This window comes from Tursiops truncatus, chromosome 13 (genome assembly GCF_011762595.2).
Source record: "Tursiops truncatus isolate mTurTru1 chromosome 13, mTurTru1.mat.Y, whole genome shotgun sequence".
Classification (NCBI taxonomy): Eukaryota; Metazoa; Chordata; class Mammalia; order Artiodactyla; family Delphinidae; genus Tursiops; species Tursiops truncatus.
The window spans coordinates 41,977,076-41,997,860 of NC_047046.1; the positions used below are offsets into that span (position 1 = coordinate 41,977,076).

Genomic DNA, 20,785 nt, shown 5'->3' on the forward strand with positions numbered 1-20,785 from the left:
TAGTAATATTTTGCTTCTGAAATTTCATGGGATGGTATGATATTTCTTCGTAATAATACATTTTGCTAAAATGAAACTTCCAGCTTTGGAATATATCTAGTCTATATGGCAGTGTCACACTTGGTAGAAAGCTATTGGTAAAGTTATTCTTGTTACGAGGTGTCAAAGGAGTAAGGTAATTTTTGTCACCACCAATTAAAAACTTTTACGAAACAGGACTGTTATAGAACAATTAAACCTTACAAATGCACTAGTCTCCAGGAAGAAAGTCCTGGAGGAAATTCTGCTTATTAAAATTGCAATTTTAGTTTCCATTAAAAGAGAATAAGACAACAGAAGATGGGCTGGCAAGACAAATTATTTCTTAATGTCAGTTTAGCTTATTTCAAATGAGATAGCATATCTACACCAGGTTGGGTTCAGTACAATTTTGTCTCTTCAACTCATTTATCTAATTCAGTCATCTTGATTATGGCCTCATGGACTTCATTTTCAGAGAAAGAATTCTGTAACAAACAGCCCACACACATGCTGATTACTGAACAGTTAATTCTAATTAACTTGGGCATGACAGGAGAATTTTGATAAAGTCCTAGAATACAAATATAGTCTGCTTATACTCGGCTAACTTACATAAAAAACCCACAGCATAGTCTCCAGACAAAACAAGAGAGTCAAAGAGATCTAATTTAAAAAAACAAATGAGAAAATTAAAATCACAAATAATTTATTCTTCCGTTAGAGTTGATACAGTTTTAAATAGCAACAAAGTACACAGTGGTGGAAAATTGGCACAGAACCTAAAAGCGTTTCCATCACAATAAGGCTGTCCATGCTTTATGTGTTCAAACTTGATGTCCATTTTCTACTGACCATGTTGAAAAAAAACCCTATTCTGACCTTAAAACACACACACACTCTTTCATACACACACAGAGACACATTAAAATTTCTCCTTTTGATTACAGTATGTTGAGAACAGTACATTTTGCTTATTCAGATTTATCGCACCCCTTCTGTTTTGTTTCCAGTTAGAAGTGGGGGAAAAACAATTCAATTATAAAGAATATACCTTATTCCCTGGGCACAGGCAACTGTGATGAAAACAGCAACTTACCTTTGGGCTAGGTAACTGTGGTTATAAACTTCTCAATGCATGATTTCCTGCCCAATGCAATATCCCTGAAATCACCTAAAACAGTCAGGCACAGGACAGTCTCAAATATGATTAAGTATACCATGCTAATAAAATGATCTGAAATGCAACCTCTATGCTTTTAATACAGATCAGAATAAACATCATCAATAAGCATTTTCCTAAACATCTCTATGTTATATTAACCAACATAAAAAAGGGAAAAACTTAGAAGTGTTCCTTCCTTTATAAATGGCATTATTTCCAGTCAATAAAGGTTTGTAAAGTCTCCTGAACTATTCTTATCATATAAACCAATTATCCTTCTAATGTTAAAAAATAAAATTACTGAATCAACGTTGACTCTTCTTTGACATCATTTATAAAATGTTTTGATATTACTTACTAAGTTCCCTGATTACTCAAACAAGGTAAAATTAACACTTTTCATTTTCAGTTATTGCTCTTTTAGGAGAGGATTACCACTTCATTTACATGAAACTTAGCAAGATTCTTCAGATCCAATATGAAGTAATTCTTATTGCCTCACATTTTAAAACTGTATTATAAATGATCTTTTATAAAAAGGTTTTAACCCACAAAACTGGAAAGCTTTTAAAAAATGTCTTTTTACTTAAAACTGTATCACAGTGCCCTTGATTATCTAACACATAAAAGGGAGCTGAATTTTCTCTAAAGAACATAACAGTGGACATATGGTGTGCTTTGTCTTCTCCCTCACCTTCAGCTTCACAGAACACCACTTTGAGACCAACACAATCAAGCATCCACCATGCTCCAATCCCCATTAACAGAGGACTTCTGATTCTGTCCAGTGCGTAGTGTACCTCCTTGCATATTCACCACATGAAATAAACATAATATACAAAATATTGCTGCTGTAAAAAGTGTACATTTCCCTCTTCCCCTTACAAAAGAATCTGTGGAAAAGTATTAAATTCCCTTAACCTTCATAAACATACAAAGCTGTTCACACCTTTCAGTCTGTAACAGTCCATTTGAAATACTGTTCCGAAATCATTGCAAATTGGTTATGTCATTCTATTTTCTGTCCAATGTTGCCATCTAGAGTAGACATGTGAAATCAAGAGTATTTTTGCGCTACTAAAGCCTTTTATAACTAAGCCACAAAGGCTGTTTACTGATGAAACAGCCACTTATCCACAAGGTTTTTCCAAAAACTAGATGGAATGGAAGGGTCTCTTCACAGGGAGGTGTCCACAGTGCTGAGGCGACAATATGGCTGCTAACAGATTCTGGCTATTGGAATGTAAGTACTTTTCACTGCTGGTAATTTCCATACTGTCCCTAAAAGATAAATTTTAAAATATAATTAGATCATAGTTTGACCATAACAGTTTGGCACAGAAAATTACAAATCAATCTTAACACTGTCATCCTACAAAAGCCACTACAATCACAACAAACAAAAACCGTTACATATAATATTTAGGTACAGAGTATCTCTGTAATTTCTTCTGATATTACAGTCAACTGCAAATGGATTTCAAAGTCTATGAGCCTAGAACAGCACCTATCAGAGTGAGAACTTAGATGTTTGGTGAATTTTATTGAACTGAATCAAGAATGAGTGAAGTTCTGGTTCTAAATGCTGGCATAGCATATACTAGTGTGTCAATTATATTCTAGTACAACAAGTTTGTGACTGTTTAGATTATTATAGTGACTTATGAATTAACAACAAGGGTATCTGAGATAAGTAGCAAGGATGGACAGATATCTGGGAGATAAAGGAAAAAGAACCTTCTAGCCACACTATGGAATTTGGGCCTCTTCCCGAGGCCAATGAGGTATTCGCAGAGGTATTCAGACAGGCAGCTGGTACATAAAATCAAAGAAAGATTGTTTTTGATTTTGTTGCTTTTAGTAAGGTAGACTTGAAGGGCCTGTAGGCTGACAGGAAGGGAAAGAAAATGAAGCACAGGTATAAAAGAGGTAATGAATGAAGTAACAAAATTCTACAAGGGAGGTAAACAGTGTCCAGTATACAGCTGTTAAGGCTAGCTTCTGGAGAAGAGAAGGAACATCTTTTCCTTCAACAGAGAAGAAAGGTAGAAGAAAAGAGGAATGTACTAGAAAAAATTTATTTTAATAACAAAAATGTCTTAAATGTGTTTAAAATAGATGCTCATAAAAGCACTTGGGCACATAATCAGTTAACTGTTTCCTTTGGCTAAATATCCCCCTCTAAGTCAAATTAACTATTTTATATCAAGTAAGTATTCTATAGTTGAAAGCCTTCTGTACAATAAGAAATAGTACCCTACAAGTTTACACTTCCAAAGAAGTAAGATATACTTCAAAGTATGTTGAATACCACTGTATCTAATGGAATAATGCACTATAAGTAGAATTAAGGTATTTAAAAAATATTGATGTACTTTACATAATTATATTCAGAAAAATTTAAAGTCAATGCTCATCCTGAAATATCTGTAGGTAAGATTTGCTTTAACATACTCAATAAAATAGGGTGCGGGTATATAAAACAACATTGGTAAAATGCCAATAATTGTTGAATTTGGTTGGTGGGGTACACAGGGATTCATGATGCTCCTCTTTTTGCTGTCTTTGTTGAAAAATTCCTATAATACCAAGTTTAAAATAAGAAATGCTTAGCATACAGGAACTTACTGTTCAATTGTTACATTATCTAAATACTGAGTTTAAGTCCCAACTCTACTGTTGCCTTTTCATTTGAGCCCAAGGAAAGCTCTTTGAGATTTCTTTACCTATAAGGTGGGACTGTAACATACCCATCCCTGGCTCTCAATTTTCTTTCTGTTTAAGGTTACACTAGTTCTACCTCATTTATTTGTTAGGACACTTAAATAAGAGAGGACATGAGAAAGAGCTTTCAAAAATTATAAAAAAGTATAAATAAGCAAGCCTCAATGCTGGAAGGAAACGCTCCCGCAGTGAGTATGTGTGATGAGATATTAACGATGAAAGCGAGTTGCACATATTATGAATGATGTGAAAGCAGAAGAGAGGTTAAGAACTGGTGTGCTATATAAATAAAAGCTACAATGTATCTACTATAGCATGAATTACTTGACGATAGGGACTAGGTCTTATCCATTCTTATGCCCCAAGTATTGAAGAGTGCCTGACACATAAGACTTCTTCAATAATGTACACCAAATATGATATTCAAGCAATTAGAAACATTTATTGAGCAAATACTATATGCTCATCACCATAATAAATTTGAAAAACAGGGAAGGTAAGACTTACAAATAAAGTATAATTGCAGAACAAGGTCTACAAGAGTTCAGAAAGGAAAAGGCTATCGCGGCTAAAATAATTTGAAAAATATTTCAGAGACTGTGAGAGCCTTAAGAAAATAGTAAAATTTGAATGGCAGAGAAAAGAAAAGGGGCACTTCAAATAGAAGAAACAGCTAAAGCAAAAGAATGGAGAAAAAATAGGTAAAAAATGCTCAGGGAATTGGAGAGTAAAAAAGAATATACAACAATCAGGACCAGAAGCTATTGATTATTTGTTAACACAGAGCTTGAAGTGATGGATATGAGAAGTCTGGCTAATATCAACAATAGCCGACTCTTAATATATCTCAATAACTTAATATATGTCAATAACAATATATCTCAATAACTCTTAATATATCTCAATAACTCGTACCATGTGTCAAACACTGTAACAAGTGTTTTGTGTCCATCTGTTACCTGTGCAGTAAATATGATATCCATTTTATGGATGAAGAAATTGAAGCACTGAGAATTTAAGTAACTTGACCCACACCGGATCACTTTGCTAGGACAAAATCAAATCACAAGCAAGCCTAAAAAAATACTGTATATCTGCGACCATTAGCAAATTCCAGGGTTAAAAGTATGGGTTTGGGAAGCAGAAATCAATGCCTAATTTTAATTCTCCCACTTACCAGTTTCTTGTCCTTGAGGCAAGCTATCTACCTTCCCTTTCTTGACTGTCTCATCCAACAAGTGAGGATAATCATGATTTCTGCTTCAAACAGTTGCTCAGTAAGAAAAGCACGACAGCACTCTGCAAAGTGCTGGTGTGGCTGGAGGCAGGGGCGTCGTGAAGGGCCTAGTCCCTGGGTCTTAGCCACTCAGCTCGGCCCTGCTTACCCATCATCTTGGGTGGATCACTCCAACTCTCTAAGCCTCGCTTCTCTCTCTCTCTCTGCTTCTTCAGCTTCTTTGTTTGTAAATTACAAAATTCCTCTGACTAGAGTAAAGAATAAATGGGAAAGGAGGCAAGACAGCATGGGAGGATCCTTCATGCCATCATGAACTTAGGAGATGTTAATGGTCTAAACAAAGATAAGGCAGTGGTCAGAGAGAAGTGGATGGATTCAAGAATGTTGAAGGAAGTCAGGCTAACAAGATTTTGTCATTTATTAGATGGGGAGAGGGAGGAAGACTTAAGCATCAAATGTGGCACATGGCATTCTAGCTTGGCGATAGTGCCCCTCTCTCTAAGAGAGAGCATAGAAAGGAGGAATGTGTGGGTACAAAAACTATGAATTCATTTTGGTTATGTGAAATTGACATGATATTTCCAAGTGCAGATGACTACTAGGCACCTGACTTTCAGAAGAGAAAGTGAGACTAGAAATAGAGATTTGAGAGTCAACAGCATGGTAAATTAAAATCATGTGCATAAATGAGATTTTCGGGACTGTATGGAGTGAAGAGTCCCTAGACTGAGCAATAAATTTCTTTCTTTCTTAAAAATATTCTGTCCCAGTACTTTTTAGGGGTTTCTTTCTCTATTCTTACAATCACCATTCAAATTTAGTAAGTGAAGGCGCTACGTATTCACTCACCAGTATTTACTGACTACTCAATGTGTTCTACTAGGTGATGGAGACTCAACGGTGATAAAAAAACAGATGTGGTGATGTCTTTAAAGAACTGACATCCTAGGGGAAGAGGGTATGATAATAAACAATAACTACATAATCTGTCACATGGAAATAAATGCTATGCTGAAAAATAAAAGCATCTAACACCATATTTCATGAAATTTTCCTTCTAAGATCAGGAACAAAGCAGGGATGTCCCCTTCTCACCACTCTTTTTCTACACTGTACTGAAATTCCTAGTTTATGCAATAAGAAAAAGAAACAAAGGTAAACAGATTGGAAAAGAAGAAATAAAACTGTCTTTGTTCACAGATGACATGATTGTTTAGGTAGAAAATCCCAAAGAATCAACCAAAGAAACTCCTGAAACTAATGAGCAAGGTTGCAGGATACGAGGTTAACACAGAAAATTCCCCTATACGCTAGCAATGAATAAGTCCAATTTGAAATTAAAAACAATACCATCTACATAAGCACCCCCCAAAATTGAATACTTAGGTATAAATCTAACAAAATATATAGAGAGAACTGTATGAGAAAAACTAAAAAAGTAATGAAAGAAATCAAAGAACTAAATAAATGCAGAGATGTTCCATGTTCATGGATAGAAAAATCAATATTGTTGCAACGTCAGTTCTTCCCAACTTGATCTAAAGATTCAACACAATCCCAATCAAAATCCCAGCAAGCAAGTTATTTCTGGATATTGAAAAAGTAATTCTAAAATTATATGGAGAGGCAGAAGACCCAGAATACCCATACAATATTGGAGGAGGAGAACAAAGTCAAAGGAATGACAATATTCAACTGCAAGACTTACTATAAAGCTACAGCAATCAAGACAATGTGATATTGGTGAAAGAACAGAAAAACAGATCAATGGAACCGAATAGAGAGCCCAGAAATAGACCCACATAAATACAGTCAACTGATCTTTGGCAAAGGAGCAAAGATAATACAATAGTGCAGAGATAGTCTTGTCAACAAATGGTGCTAGAACTGGATATCCGCGTACAAAAAAATGAAATTTAGACACAAATCTTAACAAGATTTTCTTCATTCAGAACATAAACTCAAATAGGACATTTACCTAAATGTAAAGTAGAAAACTATAAAACTCCTAGAAGATAACATGAAAAAAAATGTAGATGACCTTTGGTTTTGGAGTGACTTTATAGACACATCACCAAAGGCGTGATCCATGAAAGAAATAACTGATAAACTGGACTTCATTAAAATTAAAATCTTCTACTCTGAGAAAGACAATGTCAAAAAAATGAGAAGACAAGCCAAGAAGACAAGGCAGTATTTGCAAAAGACACGACTGATAAGGACTGTTATCTAAACTATGCAAAGAACTCTTACAACTCAACAATAAGAAAATGAACAACCCTATCAAAAAATGGGCTAAAGACCTGAACAGACGCCTCACTGAAGAAGATATAAAGATGTCAAGTGAGCATACTGAAAAGGTGTCTACATCACATGTCACTGGGGAAATGCAAAGTAAAACAACAACGAGATACGCCATAAACTTACTGGAATGGCCAAAATTCTGAACACTGATAACAGCAAATGCTGATGAGGATGTGGAGTTAACAGGAACTCTCATTCATTGCCCATTGCCGGTGAGAATACAATGTGGTACAGCCACTACGCAAGATAGTATGGCAGTTTCTTACAAAACTAAATATACTATTACCATATAATCCAAAAATCATGCTCACTCCTTGGCATTTATCCAAATGAGTTGAAATTTTATGTTCACACAAAAACCTGCTCATGGAAGTTTATAGCAGTTTCATTCATAATTGCCAAAACTTGAAAGCAACCAAGATGTCTTTCAGTAAATGAATGGTATATCCAGACAACGGGCTACTATCCAGGGCTAAAAAGAAACACTTTATCAAGTCATGAGAAGACTTTAAATGCATATTATTAAGTGAAAAGCCAATTTTGTCATGCACATGATTCCAAGTGCATGACATTCTGGAAAAGGCAAACTATGCAGATCAGTAGGAAGGATAGAGGGATGAATAAGAGGAGCACAGAGGATTTTTAAGGAAATGAAACTCTTCTGTATGATATTATAATGGTGGATACAGGTCATTATATATTTGTCAAAATGCACAGACTGTACAACACCAAGAGTGAATCTAATGTAAATTATGGACCTGGGGTGGTAGGTTTATTGATTATAACAGATGTACCACTAGGGTGTGGGATGTTGATAATGGAGTAGGCTATGTATGTGTAGGGGTAGGGAGTAAATGGAAACTCTCTGTACTTTCTTCTCAATTTTGCTGTGAACGTAAAACTGCTGGAAAAAGTCTATTTTTTAAAAATTAAGTAGGTTTCTGGTCAAGACAGATTTATACTCCAGCCTGAAAAAAAACCCAGGGCTTCCCTGGTGGCACAGTGGTTAAGAATCCTCCTGCCAATGAAGGGGACACGGGTTTGAGCCCTGGTCCGGGAAGATCCCACATGCCACCTTGTGCCTGTGCGCCACAACTACTGAGCCTGCGCTCTAGAGCCCGCGAGCCACAACTACTGAACCCGCATGCTACAACTATAGAAGCCCATGCGCCTAGAGCTCATGCTCTGCGACAAGAGAAGCCACCACAATGAGAAGCCCGCGCACCGCAACGAAGAGTAGCTCCTGCTTGCTGCAACTACAAGAAAGCACATGCGCAGCAATGAAGACCCAACGTGGCCAAAAAAAAAAAACCCCCAAAACTACAAAAAATATATGAAATACTTGTATTCAGGACACAGGACAGAAGGTAATAAACAACAGCAATCTGTGAGAAATGGGAAACAAATGAGGCGAGCACTCTGATTACTGCATCTTACTGCACTGAGAGTTTCCACACTGCAGCATATGGAGAGGAAGTAAGGCTGGGTCTGAGGTAAGAAGATAAAGCTTAGAGTCTGAAGAGAAAAAAAGGAGCTAGAGTTCACAGGCCATAGTACCAAAGAGGAAAAAAATGCACAGAGAAAAGAAATGCACTGTGGAGATCTGCAGAGGAAACCTCTTGAGTATTCAGCATAGCACTGATATGCAAATGCATGCAACAAAAATACCCAAGTCCAAGGAAAAAAACACCCCAACGGATTAGAGGAAACAATTCCTGCACTCACAGAGGAATGGAAATAGTGTTTATTCCCACCAGCCAGAGTGGAAAACCTCATAATTCCAGGGCACTGGGTTGAGTACCCAAAAGGGTCTTATCTTACTAGTGGGGATATTTAGCCCAGGACTAAACACTGTCTGGTCCTGCCTAACAAATCTTCAAAGCAATCCCCAAAAGATCAAGTTGTTTTCAAATTACTAAACTGCATCCCAAAACAAAACTCAAGAATGTTTCTAGGAATACAAATATATCCATCACTCAACAACATAAAAGTAATATTTGCAATTTCTGGCATTTTATCAAAGATCATTGCACATGGAAAGGATGAGGAAAATATGACCCAAAGTGAGGAGGGGAAAAAAACAGTAGATCAAAACTGGCCCAGATGTTAGAATTACCAGAAAAGGATATGAAAGCAGTTAACATACTTGTATTCCTCATGTTCAAAACTTTAGGCAGAGACATGGAAGATATGAAAAAGACCCATATCAAACACCTGGAGATGAAAAATACAATGTCTGCAATGAGACACATCAGGGAGTGGATTAAAAGCTGGTAAGATAATGAGCAAGAAAAGATTACTGAACTTCAAAACACAGCTACAGAAACTAGCCAAAATGAAACAGAGAGAAAAAAAAGACTTAAAAATTAAATAAACAAACAGAGGATCACTGAATTATGGCACAACTCTAAGCGGTCAAATACACATGTAATTGGAGTCTGAGGAAGAGAGATAGGGGTACAGGTGTAGAGAAAGGAAAAATATTTGGTCAGAATTTTTCCAAATTTGATGAAAACCATAAAGTCACAAATTCAAGAAACTATACAAACCCCAAGCATAAGAAAACACTCAAATAATTTGATAAGGGGAAAAATCTTAAGAATAGTCAGAAAAAACAAAATACACTAACAGTTTACCACCAGAAGACCTGCATTACAAGAACTGTTAAAAGGAAATCCTTCTGGCAAAAGAAAATGATACCAGATGGAAATATGGATTTATCATAGAATGGAAAGTACAAGAAACAGTAAGTACATTAGTAAATATGTGACTCTTTTCTTATCATTTAAGTATCTTTAAAGGATAATTGATATTTTAAACAAAACTAATTCCACATACTATGGGGTTTGTAACATATGTAGAAGTGGAAATTATAACAATAACACAAAGGTTGAGAAGAAATGAAAGTAAATTATACTTTATATGAAGTGGTATAATATCACTTAAAGGTACTGATACATGATACAATATGGATGAACCCTGAAAACATTATACTAAGTGAGAGCAGCCAATCACAAACACCACATATGCATGACTCCACTTAGCCTAAATGCTCAGAAGAGGAAAATCCATACAGACAAAAAGTAAAGCAGCTATTTCCTAGGGCTGGGTGTTTGGAGGGAAATAAACATACTTAAAAAAAAAAAAGAATGGTACATCTTAAAATGACGAATGGTATGTGAATTATATCTTAATAAAAACCATTTTTTAAAAACAGAAAAAAATTCAAAATAAGAAAATGAGGAAAAAGGACAAAGAACAGAAGGGACAAATAGGAAAAAATATCAAGATGACAGACTTAACCATTATCCATATTCACATTAAACATAATGTTCAAACCCCCTCCATTAAAAGGCAGAGATATGGGGCTTCCCTGGTGGCGCACTGGTTGCAAGTCCGCCTGCCGATGCAGGGTACACGGGTTCGTGCCCCGGTCCAGGAGGATCCCACATGCCGCGGAGCGGCTGGGCCCGTGAGCCATGGCCGCTGGGCCTGCGCGTCCAGAGCCTGTGCTCTGCAGCAGGAGGGGCCGTGACAGTGAGAGGCCGGCGTACCGCAAAAAAAAAAAAAGGCAGAGATAGATTGGGTAAAAAAAAAAAAAACAAAAAAACGCAAGTCCTAAGTATACGCTGACTTCATGAAACAACTTAAACATAAAAATACAAATGTGTTAATAAAAAAGATTAAAAATATATTATCATTCTAGTACTAATCCAAAGAAAACGATATTAATATTAGACAAACATATTTCAGAGCAAAGAATATGACCAGGGATAAAGAAAGTTATTACATAATGATACAGGAGAAAATTAATCAAGACATAGAAATCCCTAAAACATATGCACCTTAAAAATGTAGCATTGGGACTTCCCTGGTGGTGCAGTGGTTAAGAATCCGCCTGCCAATGCAGGAGACACGGGTTGGAGCCCTGGTCTGGGAAGATCCCACATGCCACGGAGCAACTAAGCCCGTGCACCACAACTACTGAGCCTGTGCTCTACAGCCCGCGAGCCATACCTACTGAGCCCATGCGCCACAACTGCTGAAGCCCGCACACCTAGAGCCCGCGCTCTGCAACAAGAGAGGTCACTGCAATGAGAAGCCCGTGTACCGCAGCGAAGAGTAGCCCCTGCTCACTGCAACTGGAGAGAGCCTGTGCGCAGCAATGAAGACCCAACGCAACCAAATAAATAAATAAAATTTTTTTAAAAGTCACATTAAAATACATGAAGCAAAAATGAACAGAACTGCAAGAAAATATAGACAAACACACAGATATAGCCAGAGATTTAATATTTAATATCCCTTTCTCAATAACTAATAGAACAGAAAATCAGCTAAGTCATAGGAGACTTGAACACCACTATCAAGCAGCTTGATCTAATTGACATTTACAGAACATCCCCACAGACCATACTCTGAGCCATAAAAGAAGTCTCAATAAATGCAGAAGAATTGAAGTCATACCAAGTATGTTCTATCAAGATGATGATATTAAATGGGAAATCAGTAACTGAAAACTATCTGGAATATCCCCAAATATTCAAAAACTATATACACTTCTAAATAACTCTTGGGTCAAAGATGAAATCAAAAGTGAAATCAGAAAATACTTTGAACTGACTGCAAATAAAGACACAACAGAAGAGAGAGCGGTAAATACAAAGGTTCTGAGGGAGAAACATGCTGGAAACAGGCCAGTGTGACTGAAGCAGAATGAATGAAGGCGGCTATAAATACAGAGGTGAGATGGTGGGGTAGGGGCTGGGGACATGAGCTGAGTATGGCCTTCTAGGCCATTATATTACTCTGGGCGGGAATGAAGTTGCCACACGGTTATGTGCGGAGGGGTGGCCTAATCAGACTGACGTTTTTGAAAGATCACTCTAGGTCCTGTGAGGAGCACATCCTGTAGAGGAGCCAGGAGGAAAGCAGGAAGACCAGGAAGGAGGACAGTGCAACAGTCCAGATGAGTGAGAGTTATGACTGTGACTTGGGTAAGGGCAGGAAATTGTGAAAAATGACTATAGATACGGCATGTATTTTGAAGGAAGAGGTGATGAGATTTGCTGGCTGACTAGATGTTTGATTTGCAAAAAGAAGGGAGTCAAGGATGACTCCGGGTTTTCCGCCTGAGGAAGTGGAAAACTGAGCTGCTGTTCACGGAGATGGAAAGACTGACCCGGGTGGGGTCGGAGGGCGCAGCCCCTTACAGGATTCTCTCTCAATGCCCCTCTTTTAATTCATCCTGCATACTGCCACAAGAGTCACCTGCCTAAACACCACTATAATTAGATTTCTTTTCCATTGCCTTAACTATCTTGAAGAGTTGAACAACTTTCCCTAAAACGAAGAAACCAACAGGTGTTTGGGTTGAGGGAATCCATGAGATAGATGTGGGGAGGCTACTAACACTAGAGTAGCTAGAATGGTCCCCTCCTCATAGCCTTTTCTAATGGGGAAGAAGATGTGGCTGGCAACTACCCCAACATCACGGGTCTTTTTCTACTGTATAGTCCCCAAATTCCTGAGGACCTTAAAGGGTGGAATAATTATCATGATAAAAGAAGAAACATAGTATGTATCTATTATATATGCCAGCCACTGCTATATACTTTAGATACATCATCTAAAACACTTTACAGGCTCCACACTGTTATCAGGATAAAGCCCAGGTTCCCCAACATGGCTTACAAGAGCCCTCCTAATCTGGCCCCAATTCATCTCCACTCTTGCCTCTTCTTCCCCACACTCCTGCTTTACTGAGCCACACATCTTAACACAAGTCCTTTGTGAGTGCACTTCTTTCTGACCAGAATATCCTTCTCTCCTCCACAACCAGCTGGCTAATACCTACTCATCCTTGGGCTCTCGCACTTATATAATACTTCCCAAGGAACACATGCCTGGGTTAGGAGCTCCCTTCCACAAAAATCTTGCCTTTCCTCATCCAAGTACTTCTCACACTACATCGTATCATCTGCTTACTTGTCTGTTCCCACCTAGACTTAAGTTCACAAAGGCAGAGTCCATGTCGATCTTATTTCCCAATATAGCCCCATCTTAGGTACTTGGCATATAAATGTTGCTTGAGAAACATTTGCTTAAGGAATGATGTTAAGTTTAGGAGACTTAGAAATATGCTGATTTAGAGAGAAAATGATGAAGCTGAGGAAAATGACAAGACATCCAAAGAGAGATGTTCTGCTCACAGCTGGAAAAATGGAGCTGAAGTTGGGCTGAGAAGAGTAGGCTAAGGATACTGAAAATCTAAGACAGGGTGAATACAGAGACTGGGAAAAACACTAAGCCAAGGATTGATATCTGGGGAAAAGAAAGATGAGAAACAAGTATAAAGAAGGAATCACTGAAAATGTAAGAGGAACAAAATAGTACAGTAATACAGAAGCTAAAGAAGACCACTTAAGAATGAAGACAGGAACAGGTGTCAAATGCTAAAGTGAAGTCAAGGAAGATCCAGATAGTTGCTCCATAAGCCATAAGGACCAGGTCTGTTTTACTCATCTAGGACATAATATAGTATCCAGCACACACAGAAAATTAATAAATATTTGTTGAATTAGGGAGTAAAGGACCACTTTTCAGCAGTTAACCTGTGGATGTGAAGGAGCCTACATTTTATCTGCTCAGGGATCTTGTCCTTAGATACTCACTAGTCAACACTCATTTTACTTTAAAAATTTAGATAAAACTTCTGCCTACTCCTTTGATTTAGTTCTAGTGTATCTTTTTTAGTATTACTTATCTGTCCATACTTTTTTTTTTAATTAATTAATTAATTTATGTTTGGCTGCGTTGGGTCTCCGTTGCTGTGCGCGGGCTTTCTCTAGTTGCGGCGAGCGGGGGCTACTCTTCGTTACGATGGGTGGGCTTCTCACTGCAGTGGCTTCTCTTGTTGCGGAGCACAGGCTCTAAGCGTGCGGGCTTCAGTAGTTGCAGCACACAGGCTCAGCAACTACGGGCTTAGCTGCTCTGCGGCATGTGGGATCTTCCCAGACCAGGGCTCAAACCCGTGTCCCCTGCACTGGCAGGCAGATTCTTAACCACTGCGCCACCAGAGAAGTCCTGTCCATACTTTTAAGCCTCTTATATCTCTTTTATATTTTCCACTTAACTAGAACGTGTCAGTACAGGGGGTTGTAAGCTTGAGAGAGCATCGATGAGAGAGCTGCTTATGCCTTAGAGTCTAATCAGCACTGCATACGCGTTGTTTCTCAAACCAGATCATCCCCACTGGTCCTGGAACCCTAACATTAAAAAGTAACCTATTTTAGGTAGCTTAAGCGGTGAAGAGATCAGATTCTCCTCACTAGAAAGTCATCAGACAAACCTGAAATCAATTAAAAAAACCTGCCAACATAATAAATCATTTTAATAATAATTTAGAGTATGTATGATAAGATTCACAGAACAATGACTGTGGCACAGATTATTAAGTCTGAGAAATTTACTGATGAAAAGAAGGGTAACACGAGGTTCAAGAGAATACAGTCATCTTAGGACAAGATACACTTATAGATCTCTGAAGGTAGTAGAAGGAAAGATAACAGGGGAGAAAGAAAGATGATTAATATCTGAGATAATGGATATGTGTATGGAAGGAGGCAACAGAGACAGGTGGTGAGTATGAGTTTAAAGAGAAGGGATATCGTGCATGTGAGGGGAGTAGGGTGAATATGCTGGAGTGAAGACGAGAGCCAGGAAGAGCACCTCCTCAGATGGACTCCACATTTCAATCAGTCAAAGCAGAGTCTTGGAACAATAAACGTGAGGGACATCAGAGAAATTAAGGGCTTCAGAACACGGAATAATGTTTGGGATAGCGAAGGGAAGTATGCCTAGGGGGTAAAGCCCAGGGAGAGACTATGAATGAACAAACATGAACGAATGCTGGCGCTTAGAGATACGCCATGTTTTGTAGGCTACAGCAACGATGATTAACTGTGTTAGCGTTCTATGAAGAAGACTCAAGAGTAAGTAACCACTTTTTTTCGGTTAACACTATAAACAAGAGGCGGGAAAAATGAATCTTCAGCTGAGAAACGTGCAACCTAGTCGAGAGTGAGCAAACAACAGGGCAGTCCCGGCCACCCGGGTAACTCACCTGGTCATACCCGTAAGGCCTCTGCTGCGGGGGTTGGGGTGGCCCAGGCTGGGCTGGTCTGTAACCTCCATACTGCTGCCCTTGCCCCTGCGGGTAGTTAGGGTACTGAGGACCTGGACCACCCTGCGAAGGACCTGTAAAATAATCAGCACACACAAGAGCCCAGGAGAAAATACAGTAAGTCCCTAGAATTCCAGAAGCGGTTTAAGATTAGATGTTACCATATTCCCTTGCAGTCTGGTATCTCGATTTTTCTCAAATGCGTTTTGAAATACATTCCAAAAGTTCTAAGAAGTAAAAATACTGTTAAGGACACTACCATGTACCAATATGCTCTGATTCAGTGTAACTATTGTGCTATGTGTTAGCCATTAAGATTTTATATGTCAAAATGAGTAAAAGAGACTCAGGAGTTGTAAAGCAAGTTAACTCCATGATGTTAAGGAAATTTATCTATACCTCTAGTAGGAAGTTAACCAGTATAATAAGCAAGCGGTGGAAAGAAAAGGCAAGAAGCAGACTCAAACTGAAATACTGAAGTAATTTCTGAATAAAGTTTGGAAGTCAGTGATAGTTACAGCTGTATAACTCTAAGATTTATACTTGCAATCACTAAAAGAATCACAAAGAATGATTTTACACGTAATTTCTAGATTTGCATTTGCAATCACCAAAAGAAAGCTTTACGTTCTGCACTGACAAACTCACTATCACAATATTTTCAAACAGAAACTAAAGAAGACTTGAAAAGCCACAGGCTGTATGTGGAAAAAACATGATTCAGAAGTTACACTCTGTGTACCCATCACCTTTAATACTTAACCCATATAAATGAATGATTTCAACTTCCAGAGATGACAAGGGACTAATTTGGCTTGCCAAACAAATACGTCTATTTCATAAACTCTACTCCTGTCTATTGTAAAGAATATAAAGCATAAGCTGAAAAGCTTTGATACTTAAATGTTTTCTATCACAGCCATTCAAATCCTGTCATAAAAAACACTGCAGAGAAAGATGTCAAAGAGAACAAGAAATTTTCAAGCTTAAATTCCACCAGTCTATTATTTTATTTAGTTATTATGCATCCAATTATTAAAACTCTGTATTTTTTATTAGAAGCAAGTCTGACAGCTGAAACCTATAGATAAGCAAAATGGGAACGTCTCCTTTAGGGTGCCCAACGATGTCTGACAAAACAGCATTTAACTACTTAAGCCAAAATCACTAAATTTCTTTTACTCTCTCTTTCCACTGAAAATAATATTGCTCTTAAATCAATAAACTTACCTGACTGATCCACATAATATATGTTTTCATGCAAACACAATAAAACCAGAATACTCTATTTATTCAACGTACAAATATTTAATGGGCATGAAATGGAAATGCCATTTGAGAGGAGCAAGAAAGTCCCTTTGTAAAGACAAGAAATACATGGAGTATTTCTAAAGTCATAGCTGGAATTTGGGAACCAGAACTGATCATTATGGGGAAAATTCCTGACACCCAATACCTGGCTGAATTCCAGTGCTTCTGTTGAAGATGCAAGAGAATTTCAGCCTGATCCTGGTTCTTAGATTTGCTATCACAGGTGGAAAGAGGTGCCCATAATAACAGCAGAGTTTAAACCAATAAATAAAAATAATAAGACATTACTAATGTTAAAAAAGAGGCCATGTTAGCAAGAGATGATGTCAGATTAAGCAGCTACTTCTCCTATCGTAGGAATCATATTTTCCTATATCTAAAATAGTTATTATAGAAGCCGAAAATTTAAGACTGAGATATCAGGTCTGTATTACTCCCCTCCTCCCTATCGAACAGTCAGATAGCCAACTAGTAGACATCATAGTGAGTATATAATAAGAAAAGATGGCTATACTTCTCCCAAAGTGTAAGATACATACCTGCAATAAATATACTCCTATGAATGTGTAAACTGCTATTTTAACAGAGAATGACAAAGACATTTTCTTTACGCGTTCCAAATAGATCTCACTTGTACACTAAAAGATCAATGTTACTTTTCATGGTAACAGTCATTAGTTTTAGAAACAAATTTGCCAAGCAGATTATGTAGATGTTGTTAATCATCACCCAACTCATCAGTTTTGCAAGCACATACAAAGCTATTGGCTGGTTGTGGTTTAAGGTTTAGGTTTATGGTTAGGTTTAAGGTTAGGTTTAAGGTTTAGGTTTAAGAATTCATTAAGGATTTCATTTTGAGTGACTACATACCTTACCTTTGGTCAATGAACCATCTCTAGTTTATGTTTCTTTTTAAATGGATTACTAGTTTAAGAACAACACTTTAAATATAAACACTCCAGTAACAAGCTAAGCTAAAACTGTGAATTTTCAAAAATAATTCTTAGAAAAATAAACATTAAATATCCACTTCTGTATTATGAAAGAGTAACCATCACATTTTTTGGTGACAAGAATAAACTGCAGTAAGCCATTACCGTAGCCCTGCTGCTGTCCTGGGTAGCCCTGCTGCCCTGGGTACTGCTGCTGCTGGGCTGGATATCCCTGTTGGGGAGGTGGTCCTTGGTAAGCATCTTGCTGTTGGCCATACTGTGAATTCCCTACAGGATAATTGGAGAAGAGGAAAAAAAAAAAAAACTGAGAAGTTTGCTTAATTAACTTTTTTCCTCTAAGATGCATAGCCAACAACACAAGAACAAAATAAAATGCCATATTGATTTTTAAAAGTTAACAAAACAAAGAAAAAACTCAAACCAAACAGAAGGATTTCGGCCAAACAAACTGCAGTTAAAGCCAATTGTGCAAGGTTGAACTGCAGCATTTTCAGCGTCTCTGCCATACGAGCATTACATTTACTGGAACATCACAGTCATAAGATCATGACTATGCTAAATAAAATAAAAAAGACAAAATTAAAGACAGCTACAAGAGCACACACTAGCTACACAAGATCAGCAAGCTGTTTCCTAAAGGCACTAAACTTATATGTAAAATTATACATATGTAAACACACACAAGAAAAAAAAATTGGATTGATGGATTTATGTTCAAATAGAAAATTTCCACTGAGGAAAAAATTATTTTAAAATGTTTTAGTCTTTTTATTGTTGTTAGAAATGGCAAGTCATGGTTATACATTTTAAATATTTGTAAGGAAATTATTTTGATTGTTCTAGGCTCCCTGCAACTTTCAAGACAGCCAGCAACTAGTATTCTACGAGAGCTTTGCGTGGGTAGAAGTTGCCTTATGCAAGAATTTTCGTTCCTGTAGAAGGGGATATATATGTGTATGTGTGTGAAGGTATATAGATACCTCCTTCGTAGTAATGTTGTGAGGAATCCTCATAAGGCCTATCGTAGCCTTGTTCAGGATACGACGGTTGCTGATAACCGTAATCATTATGACCTACATCAATTCGACAAGAGACAGGAAGAAACGTTAATGGCCACTGAGTGAAAACCCTAAATATATTTAAACTTTCAGATAAAATTGAAAAAAAGAAAAAGAAATGGAAATACATAAAAAATAATTTCAATTGCATTAGCCAAATATTTACCAAATGTGATTGTTTTCATATTGAGATAACGTGCAAATTTTTTTTTAAGCAAAAAACAGTTTTAGAAACATTACACTTAGTCTTAACTCTGACAATCCTCATCAAGGAGGGAAAAAAAAACTTTATCTTCAATTAAAAAAAAAGAATGAAAGCATTTAGGACTTTCACATGTAAATAACTTGAATTAAATTAGAACGAACAAAGGAAGCAATTATATTTTGTCAAACACCTGTTCTGCTGGTCGCCAATTCCACGGCATATGCTAAAACAATGCAAAATATAAAAGAGCTCCATAAGTTTTTTTCCCCTAAAAGAAACTGAAACAAATTTTTCACATTTTCTATTAACTTGCTTAAAGTATATGTATCTCAAAGTATTTTCAGATGCAAAAATATATTGCTTAATCCTGCCATTCTAGGAGCCTTTAGAAAATATTTCTAGAGTATCATAAACATACACCTTCATAAAATTAATACTGTGTTAAGTGCTAGAGTACACCTTTAATTTTAAGGCACGATAAATTTACACCTGCAAGATGACCAGACTTTTAATGAAATCAATACTCTAGTCCTTTTAACTAAGCTGCTCAAAGAAATCGCAGGAAGTAACTTTTCAGTTAGGTAAAATCTACACTAAATTTTAGAAAAATACCTAATTAAGTAAGGAGGAATATAGTTATGAATAAATGTAATACTCATTGCTCTAGTATTCCAATGTTCCCAAACCACCTCATAAATATCTACATTATGGATTGGCAAACTATGGTCTGCAGTCTAAACACAGCCAGTGGCCTGTTTTTGTAAAGAAAGTTTCACTGGAACAGTCATATCCATTCATATATTCTATAGCTGTTTTCATGCTACCACAAGAGTTCAGTAGTTTAGACTGCGACCACATGATTTGCAAAGACGAAAATATTTATTTCCTGGCCCTTTACAGAAAAAAGTTTGCCAACCCCTAATCTACATATTTATTGACATAGTATCTAAACATAATAACAAAATATCCAATGCTGTTTAAGAAAATTAATTGTTGTTATAAATGGAATACTCTATATAAATGTCAGACAAATATACTAATACACAGCTATGCAAAAATGATACCACTGAAATTTTAAAATTCCATTATGTAATAAAATGAATTATTTATAGCAACCTTAAAGTTCTGCTATTTACAAAAATAACATCTCTATTTTGAATAGAAAGTTCATATTTATAATAATACAAATTTCACATTTCAGGAAATATTCAGGACCAAAATAACAGTGTTAAATTCAACTCAATTACTTAAAATGTATTTTTAAAATAAAACAAAACAATCATTTATTTTCAGCAGACTTCCTAATGTATAATATTTAACAACCTAGAGTTCATTTCTTTAAAATATCTATAGTCTATAAATGTAACTGAAGTTTTTCATTAAAAAAAAACTTAATATAATGTCTACATGTGAAAGGAAAAAGAAAAAAAACCCCAACATTCTAAATAATTCAGGGCAAGTAAAACATTAAAAAACAATGTTGTCTTCTAACCAGAATTATCCATACATATCACTGCCACTAACAGAGATTTTGTGTGCAAAATTCTACAGGTGTTTGTTCTGCTTGTGTAAGCAGAATCTTTGCAGGAAAAAACCAACATCCCTATACATACCACTTATGCTTT

At 36.8% G+C, this 20,785-nt stretch overlaps 1 protein-coding gene across 6 annotated transcripts in view; it reads right to left on the bottom strand.

Annotated features, from left to right (window-relative positions):
* Positions 1–710: 710 nt before the first annotated feature.
* SS18 (SS18 subunit of BAF chromatin remodeling complex) overlaps positions 711–20,785 on the bottom strand; it is a 76,028-nt gene continuing 55,953 nt past the window's right edge. For 3 of the 6 annotated variants that reach the window (XM_004311165.4, XM_073790630.1, XM_073790631.1), the window contains 4 exons: positions 18,878–18,970; positions 18,042–18,164; positions 15,574–15,707; positions 711–2,464 (listed from right to left, as the gene is read on the bottom strand). In XM_004311165.4, the coding sequence (XP_004311213.1) occupies positions 2,438–2,464; positions 15,574–15,707; positions 18,042–18,164; positions 18,878–18,970 (377 nt within the window). In that variant the 3' untranslated portion in view covers positions 711–2,437. The remainder of the gene's footprint in view (positions 2,465–15,573; positions 15,708–18,041; positions 18,165–18,877; positions 18,971–20,785) is intronic. The other 3 variants (XM_004311166.4, XM_019930478.3, XM_019930477.3) reach the window with 2 other exon arrangements.